The following is a 17112-nucleotide window of genomic DNA, read 5'->3' on the forward strand; positions in this document are numbered from 1 at the left end:
GGTGCCCAAACTTTTGCAGACGCCATTTTTTTGTTTGTTATTTTGAAAGTGTAAATGATGGAAATACAATCTAACTTTTTGTGACATATTTTACAAATTTTTGATCTGTCATTTGATGCCTTTTGGAGATTTTTCCATCTTTTCTTGGCTTCTTTAAATTTTACCTGGGGTGCCCAAACTTTTGAGCCACACACACAGTGTATACATACATACATATATATATGTATAAAAGTTACAATAAGTAATGAGCTCAAGAGTTCAAAAGGATCAAATCAATCGAGATTCATTGAGTTAACTGTATGACAATTCTCATGCCACATAAAACAACAATTGAGTAGTAAAACTATTTACACAGGCTCATTAGGTGTCTCAGGAACAGAAATGTCACTGATGACATCATGAGTTGCATACATGTTAATCTCTCCAACTGGAAACTCTGCATTCCAGTTCTTTTTATAAGCACAAGCATCATCAACATCAACAACCTGTACGGCCAGACACCGCTTTTAGTGGCACTGTGTACTGATTCCTCTCGGAAAGGAAAGATTCTTGCTCACAGGCAAAGACAACAAAGTCCGGAATGTTTTAAGCGTCTGCTTCCTTTCAGCCACATGACAGAAGAACATCACGGACATTAGTCATGCACTTCGCTTTATCAATTCAAGTTCAGAATTTTCCCCTGCTAAAGGGCTTCTTATCTTCAGTTGGCTTGTAGTTCTTGTTTGATTTTTTTTGTTAAAGTTGTAAAAGTTGACAATTAAAAAACATCTGTATACACCCTGCATGGTAGGACTTAGATGTAACTTTAATTATTGCAGCAGTATTCTTACCAGTCTGCTGTGCTGCATCCACCAGCATGACTGTCTTGGTCCTACCGTCAGGCCCCAAGGTGCAAATCTCTTTCTGCACAGCCACACTTCTGGTTGGAGGCCGGCGACCCCTTGGAGGCTGGCACACACCTAACTGTTGCTGTAGGAGAAAGAGACAGAGGCAGGGCATGCTCACTAAGATTGAGGATGAGGAGGGACACTGTATTTTAGTGATGAAGATAACGTCAATGTGACAGTATCACAATAAGCTGCTGACCTTTGGGAGAACATTAGGTCGGACCATGCCTCTCCCCCTTTGACTGGCCATCCCATATGCTGGCCCGAGAGGCAGTGGTCTTTCACTCACATCTGCTGAGACAGGGTTGACCACTCCAGCTTGCACAGGACCTGCATAGGTGCCAGGGAAGGGCTGGTAGAAGCCCATCACAGGTGGGCAAGGAGCGGGCATAATCTGGTAGTAAGCGTAATCATTGGAGACAGGAGGCTGGGGCGTAGACAAGATGGGATAGGCCAGGTATGAACCACCAGGGCTAGGGTTAGGCTGCTGCCAGCGCAGCTCCCCTCCATTATACATAGGATGTTGCCTGTGAAGGAGTAGAGAGTTAATATGATAAATTACTTCTAATATTCCACTCTTCCGACTAAGAAAAGCCATCAAACTCAAATAATTTGCCTCCGCCATAGCAGTCTTTGAGCAATTCTGGATATTCTTTTTTCAAATAACATGCTCATTCTTGAGAAACATAATTACAAAATCCTCATTTAATCCTGGCCAAGTGTGAAGTTTTTGGAACCTTGTTTCACTTATTTTAAACATTTCTCAGTTTGTATTTTCTCTAAACATCCGGCAATGTTGGTGAGGCTGATTAAAATGTGTTCCAAAAAATTAGAAGCCCCTTTAGTAAGAGAGGGGCTCAAATAAGGGGTGTTGCAGTGATGTTGTGCATGATATGAGGGTTGGGGGTGTGTACATGGTATACAGAAATGTTGATAAGGATCCAGATGACATTTTCACAGCCAGCCGACTATAGCGGGCATTTCCTTGAATTCAAATAGGAGGGAAGGAAACAGAGGAACGGATGTGTGCAAGGATACTGCAGATCACACAGGACAAAGAAGAAACAGTTTGTTCCATGTAAACTAACTCTGGGGATGTTTCCATTCTTAATAAGTGGTATTAAACTACTCAGCAATCTAATGACTCTCACTCAATACACTGTTTAAAGGATCTGATGGGGATCTCTTTTGTGAAACAACAGGGACACAGTGTTTCTTATTATTGTTATAGTAAACAGTGCAGTGAATGCGTTCATCTGAAAATAGAAAGGTCCAGAAGAGAGCACATTGTTCTTGTGTGGTTCAAAATGGGGACACCAGACTTTTAACAATACCACAAGGAATAGCAATATTTCCAAAGTGGACAGCATTGACAAAATCCATAATTGTCATAAACTAGAAATACTGGTGCCATTAGCGCAGACTTAAAGGGGGTTAAAACACCTGGCTTCAGAGTTTCACCCATTCTCAAATCTCCCCCCTGAAAGACAATACCTGTTGGGTTGGTTCTCCTGGACGAAAGGGTAGCAGGTGATGAGGTAGCTGGGTATTGGAGTGGTTTCCACCCCGCCACCGCCCCCTCCTATACCTCCCCCCCCTCCTCCTCCGCCTGCCTCTCCAGAAAGACTCATGCTGACTAGGGATCCTTCAAGACCTTTCTTCTGTGGGATGAACGGTTCCACTTCGGCTGAAAGCTTCACATCCTGCACAAAAGACAAACAAACAGCCATTACTGTCACACTGTGAGCAACAGCAGCCAAATTATTCACTACATGGTTCATTTGAGTGAGAAGTAGGTCTATGTGAAAGAGCAGAGATCTATGTTTCAAATTGCTCAAATAAAGTTGTCACCACATTCTCGGCTTCTATTTTATCAAACCCACAATTCGTCTTCTCTCTATCTACACAGTACAAAGGATCATTTTTTTGGCTCCGTTTTGGGCTTTAGCAGAAAGGGGGGAGGGACTAAGGAGTTGTTAATGTTCAAATTGTTTGGCTAAGTCCTGGATCTTTGCAATCCTACCTACAGCACCTTTAAGCTATCTCCCTATGGCTTAACGTGTGTTAAGACTAATGACACAAGTTACCAACATCTAATCTCAAAAGATTGTTAGAACTACAATTGTACAAGTAGATCTATGCGCAGGCATTTTGCAGTTATTAAACTGAGTAATGAATGTCTGCCAGAGAGAGAGAGAGATAGAGAGCTGTATTTGTTTAGTGGGAATCACAGCTGAGCACTGATTTCCTCATACTGTTCCAGTTGGTTTACAGTCTTGAGTATCTTACCACCATCATTAAAAGAAGGTATCAGGCCTAACCACAAGCAAATAGAACATTTTGAGTTTAAAGATAACATAAGCCACACTGCCAACATGTCAATCAAGGGTTAGAACTATTTGACCGTCAATTTCTCATGTAACTAAGACAGCTGCAGCTAGATGAAAAAAAAAAAAGAGTTGAACAATATAAACAATGACCAACTTTGGGAATACGTTGAGAAAGATATGACTTTTGCATTACAAGCAACATAGAGCTTTGGTGCACTCAGATAAAAGCCTTTTTCCTGTGTACAACTTACCACAAGAGAAATACATACAACCAGAAGCAGCAAATAAATGCAATTTATTTTTTTTAAATCAACATATATGCCCAATAATGTCTTCTCCAAGTCATTGTTCACTAACCCAGATTTATGGCCCGGACACTCAGCCAACAGTCAAGCTGTCGTGCTGTAGGAACTGGTACAGCATGTCACAGAAAGGCCAAAGATGAGAGGTCTTGGGATTTCAAAGGAAGACTTGGGACTGAAACATTTAAGTACTTCCGAGCTCAATCAGCCACTTCAGACAATTGTTTCACAGAAAAACTAAACACAGCCTCAAATGGATAGGATATGCTTGGCGATGACACCAACTAACAAGCAGGCCTACCTTAAAAATAAAAAAATCGAATAAAAGAAAAAAACAAACAAACATGTCATTGCTTGATGTACAGTACTGTATACTATATGTAAAAACCAACAGAACAATGCTTTCCACCTTATATACACTTTTAAACCTAGTGGTCCTGATCTAAAAATTCATAATTGTACATTATTATATATTATGTTATTTGTTAATAACTTATTCATGACAAATAAATACCATTGAACCAATACCAAAGTAATGTTGGGTAGTGCCAGTATAAATGCATTAACTTTTCCTAAATTTTCTTACATGCTTTTCAGACCAAGTAAACTATCACAAATTCCTCCCCAAAATGGGCAACAGGCAAACATTTTGTTCAAAAAGTAAAAGAGTTATTGCTATAATGTTGTACAACTTTAAATCAAGAAGTCAATGAAATTACCAATTTGTAGCAAAACTCCAAAACATGTTTCCTAATTGAAGCACATGAAGAGAAGGGCAGGGTGCTCCTCATTTGATATCATGGTGGCATTGGTCTAACCTGAGGAGGCCACTCTGTCTAAGAAGTCGCATTTAAATAATCTGCTATTTTGCAAAGTATAGGGAAGGTGACAGGGTTCAGAGTACAAAGGCGCCCCCTCACTTCGGGATGCATGAATAGAGTGATCAGTGTGGCCAGTGGAAGTCACACAGACAGCTATTGTCTCCCACTGCAACTGTCGTGGGTGGCTCCCTGACCTTCCTTCATAATCTATAGATCCCATACTATGTAAATATCATCATGGTGAATGGAGCCTGTTCTACCACTCTCACTAAAGAAAACCAAACTACAGCTGTAAGGAAATATTTTTACAAACCCTCAGGAAGCAGCATCTATAACCAAACTGATGCAAGGGTTTAGGAATAGAGTAGTTGGTCTAAGTCTGTACATTGGTAAGGTATAGTTGATAGGCTGTTGTTAAAGGATTAAGTGTGAGAGGATAAAACAGGAACTACAAGATAAGCTAATTATAAAGCAAGCCATAGCATAGAAGACCTTGTGTGCGGTGCTGGTGGTGGATCTTGAATTCTAAACAGTGGTGAAAAACCAAAAATGAACAGTTTTGAAGAAAAAAAAAAAAACAGAGCTTGTCAGATGATCTACCATTTGAAACAACCATGTGTGTCTTTGTAGTAGCTGTGTGTTAGTGAGAGGGTGAGTGAGAATAGCTGCGATTGTGGAAAGGCAATGAGGTCAGACCCAGATGTGCATTCGTTGGGGATGAAAAAAATCTCGGAGTGATAACACTGGGGGCTACTGATCTCACAAGCCTTTATGTTTCTGTAAGCACTTATTCTCACACCAATTGCTTTCAAACACTGACATACCGTAACTGTTTCGCAACTCCGATGGGCCGTGTTAAAAGTAGAGTATATGCATTAAAGCTTTTAAGGAGGTTTGACGTTAATGAATACCTAACTGACATATATCACGACACTACGTTACACATTTAGAGATCTAGTAAATCTGACACAGCCCCCGTGTTGTCAGCCAGAAAACACCATCGTTTGATGTGCCAGTTAACGGATTAATCTGAGGCATTGGCAATACACCTCGGGACAAAACCCAACCGCAATTAACTAAACTTTCTGCATTGCTAACTGCGACAGAGGAATGCCAAGCATGCAGAAGAACCAGATATTCCTCTACTGAAGATCTACGAAACCTCTCATCACAACAAGCTCTCATGCACACATTCCTGTCCGACTGAAACCTTCGTGATAGGTCCTCTTTACGTCAACGTTACCTCTCCAAACGGTGACCAAACGTTCCAGAAAACTGCTAACGTTCGCTGTAACGTTATCTATCGCTCTGCTTGAAATTGCAAGCACCGTCAAATGACAGCTGAGGTATTTAGCTTTAAGCTAGCTAGCCAGTTAGCCAAGCTAACACTTAACACAAGACTGTATTTCTGGTCTTATCGCATAGAAATATTGTCATGGAAATAAATCTAAATCATTTTGTAAGACGACCGAAAATACGTGAACTGTGACAAAAGACAAGAAATGCATTTTAAGTTATTTTCCAATGCGCTGCAGTTAGCTTACTAGCCAAATTGATTAACTGTTTGGATTGCTGCTTCCCATGAAACACTAACATCTCATAATGTGCCGTTTGTATGAAATAGCAAATTTAAGTCACCACTAAGCAACGCTGTTAATTAACATAATTACAATAACGAAACAGCGGCTTTTTTTTCAATAACGTTAATGAGAGTGCGATGTTGGGCCTCGGCTGCATAAACTAACGTCTCTGCGTCCACAGGCTAAAGCTTCAGCCAGACCCCAAACAAAAACACAGATATAGATACCTTATTGTCACTAGCGTCCATGTCAGGAACCGTCACCACGACACAGTCATTGACCAAAATGTGGACGTCAGGATATGGGTCTTTTTAACTTCTTCATTATAAATTGTAATAATAATAATAATCACTGAAGGCTTAACGACTCAAACCCAGGTCCTGCTGACCGCCGACTGTTGCTGCGTCAGCTGGCTGCGCACTCCAGACTAGTTCGCAGCTTGGGCGCTGAGCTCCCTGGGAGTGAGCTAACTGCTGTCCGTCAGAATGGAAATGGGAGTCACCTGGAACGGAAAGCGTCGAGGCTCAAAAAGCTTTTACTGGCTAAGAAATGCAGTATGTCATGAGAACACAGAAATATCTTCAAAGAGTGATTCAAATCCAAGTGAAAGATTTATTTTTGTCTCATTTATGACAGTTAAAAACATTTTATTAGACTCTTACTCGCCGGTCAGCTAAAACTTTGTAGCTAGTCAAAGGCAGCTCAATCCTTTTAGTGCTGAGAGAAATGTTTATTACCAACAGGCAACAGTGTACATTAAAATACTGTGTACACGTTTTCATACACATTTGGACTTTTTTTTTTTTAAACAACTGAAGCATTTGTGTGTTGCACATGGAAGTATCTGCCTATCAGGAACATGAAAAACAAAAATACGTGTCAGTGTTTTCCTCTCATCGCCACAAAACACACTTTGAACACGTTCTTTGAGTTCCTGGCGTCTTCCTGAATATGGTGGCTTTCTCAAAACCTGTGCTGTGCATCTCGTCTTGGAGGATTTACTTGAAGAAGCACAGTAGCATACTTTATGGATGTATTCAAACATGCCATTTTTCTTGTCTCTTGATTTTACATGCCATCATGTGAGCTTGCTAACAATGGCTTGGTTGAGAGAGTTCAGCTGATTTGTCCATTTGTCTAAAGCTGTGTAGCGAGCCCCTCCTCTCTTCTGGTAGTCCAGTTCTAGTAGCTGGTTGACTTGGTCAATTCGGCCGTGGATTGTGCTGAGAAAAAGAAATAAAAAGAAGGTATCAGACAAACCACACATGTTGCGTTAAAAACTTAATTCCCTAAACATTTTAGTCAAGCTCTTGTAGTTGAGACTTAAAATGCCAATTCAACAGTTCCATTCTTCTAATAGAAGCAATTGTATATCTGAGCTGGCTGTGGATTGTTGGATAACGCAGTAAAGACACTGAATGATAGCAATAAAATATGTGGCATGATTGATTTGGAATGCCCAGTACTGAAAATCCCTGAAACAATCTTGAAGAGTCCACTGTTTCTTAAACATGAAAGATTGTACTTAAAAGGAGAGTTCCGGTTGATTTCAACCTGTAGCTGTTTTTTTTCTTTCTCAGTATTCCTTCCAAGTGAACACAGCGAATCTGACTGCAGTAGATGTGACAAATAGGCATACAAGTTGTGTTAATTCAGCTACTGCACATGCCTCTGTTTATTTACGGCTTTCTGGTGAAGTCGATTGTCACAACTTTTAAGCCTTTCTGTCAAATTCACTGTGTTCACTTGGAAGGAATAACTGCACATGGCCAGGCACTAGTAATGACATTTTGAGCCTGTGTAGAGGCTAAAAACAAGTTTAAAACTTGCCTTGTGTAAGCCAGTTTAAGCCTGTTTGGTTCAAAATTCAGTGCAGACAGCACCAATTGTTTTCATTTGTCTCGCTACTGATAGCACTACACATTTACAATTTGCTCATGCTTTCAAAATGAGTGGCATTAATTAAGAAAAATAACCTCTTTAACATGTCAGAGAATGATGCCAACAATGTTACACAATGTTATTTAGTTAATAGTTTAAACATTGTACTCAACAGTGTTATATATATGAGATAAGATGGGATGTGAGGCTATAAATAGCATATCACTATTATACAATTAGGTTAATTTAGTAAAACATGTAACTGAAACTGTCAATTCATCCTGCTTGGCTCTCTTAAGGGCCAAAAGATGGAAACTATGAGGAACTACAACCATTGACAGGAAGGGAGCTATTTTTTTCTTTGACTTCTTAGAAGGCACTTGAGGAAGTAACTTACTTATCCAAGATGCACTGAACCAGCAAACTCTCCACATCACACACATCAATGTTCAGCTCCTGAAACAGAAGAGAAACAGCCAAAAATCATCCTCACATCTGTAAAGTATGGCAACTAGATTAAACATTAAAAGGATGCACAGAATTCAACACACTAAAAATCCTGTTGTAAATATTTTGTGTGATGTGTAGCAAAAGACCTGTGGTGAAAATCTAGCATACAAGTATGTAAACTAATAAGTAAAAAAAAATACAGAGACTGTGTTGAAAAAGGCATTAACAAATACAAATCATTTGAAGCACTAGTGATGACTGTCATGCATAGTGAGCCGAGATATGAGGAAATATCATTACATCCTCATATTGACGCTGCCTTTTTAGCTTCTCTATATTTGTTAGTTATTTTAAGTACAATACAACCAAAACTACGCGTTGTGAACATGTACAGCTGAAAAATTATAGTGATAAACAGTACTAGTGTGGGAAAAGTGAAAAGTATTTAGAAGAAATATATATATATATATATATACATATACACATGTATATACAGTATGTCAAGTGTTACTTTTTGTGTGTGGATTTAATTATAATGTATGATTTTTGTTATTGCTAAAACTGTATTTAATTTACATGTATTATATGCTACTTAAGGCATGCCAATAAAGCTCTGCCCCTACTACCAAATTGATAGCCCTGCAAAGCCCGACTAAATCTTGCAACATTAGTTTTTGCTTTGACAATTGCAAAATGTGTGATTATTTTTGTGCTTTCTCATAATTATACCCTTTTCTTTCTTTATATAACCGATTACCTTTCTAATAATATTCCAAGAGACTGTAAACAATGAAGAAAGATCACATATAGTCACTGTACAGGAAATGTTTTGATCACGTGGACTTACCTTAGAAATGAAAGGGATGTGTATTCTCGTGTACGGTTTGATGAGTTTGATAAGTACTTGAGTTCTAATGTTCCGCAGGAGCTCTGCAACACAACATCAATGATCAGCTAAACAAACAAGCTTAAAAGTAAACAGCTTAAAAAAGGTTTTTCAACACATGTATCACGCATGTGGACCGAAGTCACGTTCACCACTCACCCTCTATGTGCTCTCTAATGAAGGGGTCGTCCATTATGTTACTGTGATTTGTTTTCAAGATTTTCTCAAATTCAGTGATGTCATTGTTCTGGTAGGCGCTGGAAAGAAAAACAGTCAGTGTTGTTATATTACACATTGTGTCTCCGTGACCCACATGAAAAGTCTCATCCTGATAGTCGTCAAACACATTGCAAAATATTGGACTTTTTGTAAACACTATTCTTATCACAGTTTCGGGTGTGTGTGTTCTTAGTTTCTTGTTTATGCAGTAACAATTTTAAATATATGCATGGAACCTGAGCAACTTGAGACAGTGCCAGCTATTTATTTAAACGTGAGAACAAAAGGGGGCAAACAAGGAAGCAGAAGACAACTAAAGGCTTTGGGAACACAATAGTCATGTTCCATACTTTCTGCAAATACTGTGAAATGTACACTATGGTCACAGGGCTCGGTTTTGGCAACTGGTATGAATTATAATAAGATAATTAATGTTGGTAATGTGCCATTTTGTACCAAGAGGTGAATGATGCAAGATAACCACTAAAAATGTGAACATACTGCACACACCAAACTGTAATCACTAGTATGCAATACTGACCAAAGGAAATAACGTAAGCATCCATTCAAAACATTGTAGAAATTTTTTTTCATTACTAGCACATGGGTTAAATTTTTATAGTTTTGGCCACCAACAATAACATTTTCCTCACCAACATTTTGTGATATAAAGATGCATGACACAAAGCACAGTCAAGTACAGTGTGCTGAGGGCCTGCTAGCACACACCTAGGGTGCACCGGATTCTGGAGTTGTAATTATAATATCTGATGTGTTAGGCGACAATCAAAGCCAATCACATCTCTCTTGTCTTCTCCTTTAAAAAGCTGTTCTCTCCTCACAATGACATACTGATGTTTAGTGATGGAGTAGGTGGCTTTGCACCTTCACGACAACTACTACATGAACATTAAAAACTGTTTACGTTGATTGAGTCGTCCTGCAGCAAGCTACCGTCAGCTGCTACATAGGCAGCTAGGCACAAATTTGGAAAAATACGCATTGCTATTTTTCATTCATTCATTCATTGTTGAAATGGAGGCTCAGGCTGGTGTCCCGGGACCCGATTACAACGTAGCTAAAAAGCAAAAACGTCTCTGGAGGTACTGGGAGGACTGGGTAGGGAAATACCCCTGGATTACTGCAGTTTTACGTGATGCACAGTAAGCGTTTTGCAATGTAAGGAGTTTGGTATTTCACACGGGAGTAGTCAGACGTGAGGCTGCATGCTAGCAGCAAACTACATATAAGTTAGTGATAGCAGTATATAACTAACGACACAACTGAACAGACCAACACTTTGGTCTCATCCTTCTTTAAGCGGGAGGATGACTCCATGTATAATAAAATAGCTGCTTCTGATCAGACTTTTATTTTGTATTTTTGGGTTTACATGACAGTTTTTTGACAGAATTCCTGAATAAAAATAAGAAATCATTGTGGTGCGGAGTTTGGAAATTCATGTTACACCGCCCCCCCCCCCTTCCAAAATGTTACCCTTTCTCATAATAGCAAGACTTTGGTTGTAAACAAAGGACAAACAAATACATTAATGTATGCTTACCTTACTAAGTTTGTCATTGCTAGGATCTCCGGGTCATTTTTGTACGGTTTGGCCTGCGGGAAAAATGCAAAAAGTTATGCATAGCACTAAAAGTTAAATAAAGTAAATGTCAACTGAATAATCACAAAACCCAAAAAATATTTTCAGCACATCCTTCTGAACAAAGACATTCTGGCTGTGCTTTTTGTAAATTGCACAAACCTATGTGGCAACCACTAGTCTAGTCATTAGTGCCTCTCATGTTTTAAATTCTTGCATAGTTATTAAAAGCAAACATTTCAAACAGTAACAATTACTTTCATACCTCTTGAGAGTCAAAAGGGTTTATTCCTGACTTCATCAGCATGTTGGCTAGGACCAGGTACTTCAGGCATGTCGTCCGTCTTGGACTGCCAGACTCGTCATAGTTTTTAAAGGCCTCAAAGAAGTCTGTGTGAGCTTTCTCAAACTCCCCCTCTCTCAAATGCATCTTTCCACCACACTCTGGTCAGGAGCAGACAAGCACAGGCCATTCAGTCAACAGCTATGACAGTACAAAGTGTTGGCAGTCACTTTCAAAACAAAGCTAAACAACTGAGCTATGGATGGAAGGAGATATGTGCACCATCGTACCTCTAATAACTCCCATTATGAGCGGGTGAGGAATGGCAGATTTAATGTGAAGGGACTGCTCATACAGGGCTTTCAATTTCTTGTTGTTTTTTTGTGCCGTGTACATCTGGATCTCCAGAGCATAGATCTCCAAAAGCTGTGTGCCTTTCTTCAGGTCATCCTCTCCATCATCTGTCTGTAGTTGATTTAAATATAGAACCACCTATTAGATCATTATTGTTGTTAAATCTAAATACACACACACACACACGCAGAGAAAGAAAAACTTTGGTCGCATATACTGAGATACCAATACTCTTAACTGTTTAACAAGGTTTAAATGACAAGGCAAACAACAAGTTGAGGGACCACAAAATATTCTATGAGATGTGCAAGGTAAAACCTCTTTTTTGTATCTAACCAAAAAAAGTTATTATTAACTTGAATATTGCATATATAGACAAACATGATTAAGAATTGATCTAATTACTTGACAGGACTGGTGAAGTTGCCTAAGGATCTTTTGCAGTTTCCCATACTCTTCTCTCTCCAAGTACAGCTTCCCCAACTGCAGGGGAAGAACAAAAAAATTAGGTTTAGTTTCACTAGGAAATGATGGTTTAAGACTACCTGGAGTCATAGAAGAACTGGTGTTTACCTTTGTGTTAGTTTTAAACCACAGTCTGTCGTTTTTTGCATCTTTCAAAGCCTCCAATGTGGTTTCGTAGAACTCTTGTAGCAAATCCATCTAGCAACACATAAAACACATTTCAGAAAACTGCCGGGACCAAGGACACAACATCTGTAACTGCCAGCTGGATTTTCCCATCTCATATTGTCAATCCCTACCTGTTTGGAGGTAGAGATATAGTCCAGAATGGAGTTGATGGACTTCTCTGAGTAGTTCCTGGTGACAGCACTTCTGATGTATGTAAGGAGCTGTTTATACCTGTTCATCATCTCAGGAAAGTTTGTCTACAGGGTTGAGACACAAAGAAAAACATTTTTCAAAAAGTCCTGTCAGATGGAAAATTGTAAACAAATTATGGCGTGTGTTGCTGAGCCTACCAGCTTGAAGTTGATTTTTATCATCTGTTTTAGTGCTTTGAATCCCCATTCTCCTTTCTCGCCTTCTAGTTCCAATACCTGAACACACAAAACCAACAGATGTCAGCAAATGTTGTACTTTTAAATAACTGAGATTAGAACATAATATTGTTATGGAGTACCACCCCACCTTCTGGAAACTGCTGAGTGCTGCTTTGGGATCATCCTCCTTCAAGGCTTTGGAGTTGTAGTACTGGTTCTCCAGGTCCACATTTGGCTCCGAATTACTGTCCTCTGAGTATTCCTGAATGTAAGCACATAATCATGTCAAAGTTCAAATCACAAGATCCAAGCCAAACATAGAAGTTATACGTTTGCTAAAAAAACATATCAGAAACTCTTAGCTACCTAACACAAAGACAGGGGTAGCAAATTGCCCCTGAATATAAATCTGCAGGTATGAGCCTTAAGCTAACGTTAAGTTAGCCAATGCTATAGCTTGCTAACTAGCCGATTGGTTTGCATTTCATGCCTTTAACTGAAATCCAAAGACAGCTGAACGCATGCACCCTAAATTAGCTAACTTATTTAGCATGGTTCAAGTTTATTAATATTAGCCAACTGCATGGTAGCTGAAGCTAACTATAGTTAGCCAGCTAGGAAGCTAACGTTAGTCATATGCTGTCATTATCGGTTTTAGCCAACAAGCTAACTAAACAGCTAACATTAGCTAGCCCGTACTGTCGGCCCTTCACTGTTAGCGCTCAACGGATAAACGGTTATAATGTATAAGCGAAAAGTAAATAATTTCAGTTACAGATACCAGGTCGTAATCTTCTTCATCGTCGCACATGAAATCGTCCTCCATGTCAGACATCCTGATGGTCTTCCTTGCTCGTATTCAGGGACAGTCAGTAGCCCGGCCTGTGCTGTGTTTTGCAGCGAAGGTGAGGTGGTGGTGGTGGTGTGTGTGTGTCAGGATGCCAAGAAGCAAAAGCCTGATTTCCGTCCATAGATGGTGCTATTGGATCGCCTCTGATACTTCACACTGTGAAAATGTTTCACCAGCCGCAGTCCTCTGGGTATTTTAGAATGACATGGCTGTAGTTACATGGTTTTTAAAAAGCGTACTACTGTAATATTAGAATGAGTTTTAGTCTTACATCCAGTGGTCAAAAGTAACTAAGTACATTTACTCAAGTAGCCTAGGCCTACTGTATCTGAGCTAGGCTACTTACAACTTAACTTGGGTATTTCCATTTGATGCTGCTTACATTCATCTGATATCTTTATGGAAGTTTTAATTTCAAGATTCAGATTATATGATATATATTCAGAATTGATTTTTTTTTAAATAAAATATGATGCATTATAGATAACACTGTATTGTGCACATGCATCTATGCTCAATACCAATATTGTATGTTATGATATAACATTAAATTGTGATTATTATTTTGCTAATAATATATACATTTTGTTGATAATATTGTTTTTGATAGATTTCAAATGCAAGAAATTTTCTTGCAATGTATTGTACTTTACATTGTGGCATGGCAACTTTTACTTAAAGGAAGTAAATATGTGAATATATGCCCTTCACAATATAGTTATTTGTGTTAGTTAAATCATGGTTGAAACCATAGACATACAATCTATACAATTTAACTCATGTGTAGTTATGTATTGTGTACATAAAATTAAAAACGTGAATGGATGTAAAACCGTAGAAAATATAGGTAAATATGTGACTTGACAAACAATGTATTCATCACTGATATTCAAGTCTTTAGCCACATACATTTTGGGGAGATCACAAGCAAAAGTAGACACACACACACACACACACGCACGCACACGCACGCACGCACACGCACGCACGCACGCACGCACACAAACAACCAGACACTGCTACGACACACACACGTAGTGTATCCAAGTGCACCAGGTTCATTTGAACCATTTGGTGGTGTAATAGATTTTACAGGCAAGGCCACAAAACTAAAATATATGTTTATTTTTCTCACAATGTGGAGTACATGTAAATACCCATACATCAAATATCCAGTGGTGAATGACATACTCAGATGATCTCTTATGTAAAAATACAAAACTGTTATCAGCAAAATGTTGTTCAAGTATTCATTATGGTTGACTTATTGAGTGGAGCTGATTTTAATTACTGTATTTACTGTTGTGCATTTTAATCAATAAATAAGCATATTTTCTAAGATTATGTTTTGCGTGAAAAATCTTTATCTGCAAAGTAACTATGCTTGTCAAATAAATGAAGTGAAATGTAAAGATAAAAAAGGATAAATTGTAATATATACTTATATACAGTACTTGGGAAAATGTATTTTGTTCATTCCCATCATTGCAAATATCCCATCAACTTTAGCTGTGTGTGTCTGATTTCAGTTTGCTCTGTGAATCAGGTTCATGTCAAAAAGATTTCGTGACTGTTCTCTCAACAGTCTAGGCTGCCACACAAAAAGACCACTGGCAGCATCACAACAAGAAATGACGTCCCAATTCCGATAATTTACGTAATCAGCTTGTGTGTCATCAAGTTATGTGTCATAAGTTTATTTAAAAAAAAAAAAAGAATTCAAAAAAAAGTGAGGAAAACTGAAGTCCATCATCTTACGCAGTCAGTTTGGCCATAATATTTACAATAGACATGAATCACCAACACCAGTACTAGACGGCGAAATGTATTCACAGACTTTTAAAGCATTAAGAATGCCCAGATTAATATTACTTGTATAAGTGTTTGTGTACAAATGTTTCACAGACAGTGCACTTTCCTTAGCTCCATTATGTACCATGTGTGCACTGAGAGCATTATTGCATCTCTTACTTGAAGCCATAGTGTGGCTGTCTACTGGTTTTTACAAAGAAACTAATATATTGTAATTGCTCTGCATCAGCACTGGGATGGTGACCTGTGTGTGCAGTGCACACTCTAGTGACAGGATACAGTGTGTGCATTCCCATTCGGTGCATGCGTGAGATGCAGTAGTGGTGCATGTGTAGTGTCTGTCAGCAGTCTGTCATTAATTGCGCTGTGTTTACATCAACATAAAGACTTAACGAATGAGAAGTGCTTCTCTGCTGGAAACGATAGAAAAGCTGTGGTCTGAGACAAAAGACAAATGGGTGCTAATGCACCCTGATTTGTCATCACAACGCCCCCACAACCTCCTCAAATCATATGGCATTTGGCTTCTTCACATACCTGAATTGCACCGTTATTGCCACAGATTGACTAATCTGTCAACACACTGAAAATCTCTGAAGAAGGCATTCCCCAGCTGCAGTCGATTGATACTGCAGTACTTGACTGGCGAAGGAGGACCCTCCCTGCCCAAGTTTAACACAACTCTATCTCAGGCACCAACTTTCCGCGCCAAAGACTTTTATCTGACTGACTTAGGGGGATGGTGTGATAAACACAAGCAATAATGTTTAACCTTGCCATGTAAACCTACTAACATTATTTAGACATCAAAAAGTGTGGTGTTAAGCCTTCTCGTGGTATTAAACGCCTCCAAGCAGGCCTTCTTTTTCAGATAAACTTTGATGATTCATTTGATAAAATTAGTACACATATTATTCCATTGGCGTCAATATATACACTGGGATTTATAAGCCTTTCATTTTTGATTGCCAAAAGCTGTTTCATACCGAACATAATAACCTTAATATAGTTAATATAATATAATTTCTGACAGTTCCTCAAACATGAGACAAGTCTTTTATATATCTTCAGCTTGGCATCTGGCAGCAAAAGCCTGTGTACCTCTCTAAGCAGCCTGCTTGTATACTCTACACAAAGTCTCTCACCACTAAAGTGCTAACACAAGGGTGCTTACCCTTGTTGTACTGCTGCCAACTCCCTTGTAGGTCATTACTCATGCATGCACGCACATATTGCGTGCATGTATGAGTAATGACAGTATATATATATATATATATGTATGATCTAATATACACATCTGCCTAATCTTGTTTGCCCATGCACGCGCATGCTGGTAAATGCCCTGAGAATCAGCAGTTGCCAACCTTGTAACACCTACCCTTAGGTCAGCATGCTCTCACTTCTCAACTTGTGCAAGATGCGTGACTAGCCTGTTTGTTTTTCTCTCTCTTTTCTGTTGTTGTTGCTGTTTTCATTTTTACAAGGTATGTAGAAGCGTGTCTCAATTTTATGCAACAACTTACATCAAGTGGGGCTGTTATTACAGATGAAATCCAACTTCCAAGAGCTGAAACAGCCAATGCAGCCAAGTCCACTTGCAGCCCCTCAGCATAACACGCTAGCATACTGTGGTATGTGCTTAGAGTGGGGTATGTGGGTTGGAGTTTATGGTGTTTCGGGTAGAGGTTGTGTATAATATAAATGTATGGAGGTTAAAAAAATTGATTGATACCACTCATATCATGTTCAGCAAAAATACCTGTACAGTAATGACGCTAACGTCAGCAGGTTAGTTTAGCTTGGCATAAAGACAACTAGGCTGGCTCTATCCAAGGGTAACAAAATCCCTC

General features: G+C 39.0%; 2 protein-coding genes across 5 annotated transcripts in view; both read right to left on the minus strand.

Moving 5' to 3' along the window:
• Positions 1 to 6418, minus strand: part of secisbp2l (SECIS binding protein 2-like) — a 20469-nt gene extending 14051 nt beyond the window's left edge. For all 3 annotated transcript variants that reach the window (XM_032536165.1, XM_032536256.1, XM_032536089.1), the window contains exons 1-4: positions 6148 to 6418; positions 2382 to 2590; positions 1087 to 1414; positions 831 to 969 (exon numbers count right to left, since the gene is read on the minus strand). In XM_032536165.1, coding sequence (XP_032392056.1) covers positions 831 to 969; positions 1087 to 1414; positions 2382 to 2590; positions 6148 to 6168 — 697 coding nt within the window. In that variant the 5' untranslated portion in view covers positions 6169 to 6418. The remainder of the gene's footprint in view (positions 1 to 830; positions 970 to 1086; positions 1415 to 2381; positions 2591 to 6147) is intronic.
• Positions 6419 to 6713: 295 nt separating this feature from the next.
• On the minus strand, positions 6714 to 13647 carry cops2 (COP9 signalosome subunit 2). 2 transcript variants are annotated; one of them, XM_032539492.1, is made up of 13 exons: positions 13382 to 13647; positions 12749 to 12862; positions 12580 to 12657; positions 12361 to 12486; positions 12170 to 12259; positions 12002 to 12079; positions 11533 to 11707; positions 11225 to 11403; positions 10921 to 10973; positions 9297 to 9394; positions 9099 to 9181; positions 8199 to 8257; positions 6714 to 7143 (listed from the first exon to the last, which is right to left on the minus strand). In XM_032539492.1, exons 1-13 carry the CDS (start codon positions 13433 to 13435, stop codon positions 6999 to 7001), a joined length of 1332 nt encoding a protein of 443 aa, XP_032395383.1. In that variant the 5' UTR covers positions 13436 to 13647; the 3' UTR covers positions 6714 to 6998. The 2 variants fall into 2 exon arrangements, with proteins under 2 accessions (XP_032395383.1, XP_032395315.1); XM_032539424.1 differs by having other exon boundaries at positions 13376 to 13639.
• Positions 13648 to 17112: the final 3465 nt, after the last annotated feature.

Source organism: Etheostoma spectabile, chromosome 1, assembly GCF_008692095.1.
Source record: "Etheostoma spectabile isolate EspeVRDwgs_2016 chromosome 1, UIUC_Espe_1.0, whole genome shotgun sequence".
NCBI lineage: Eukaryota > Metazoa > Chordata > Actinopteri > Perciformes > Percidae > Etheostoma > Etheostoma spectabile.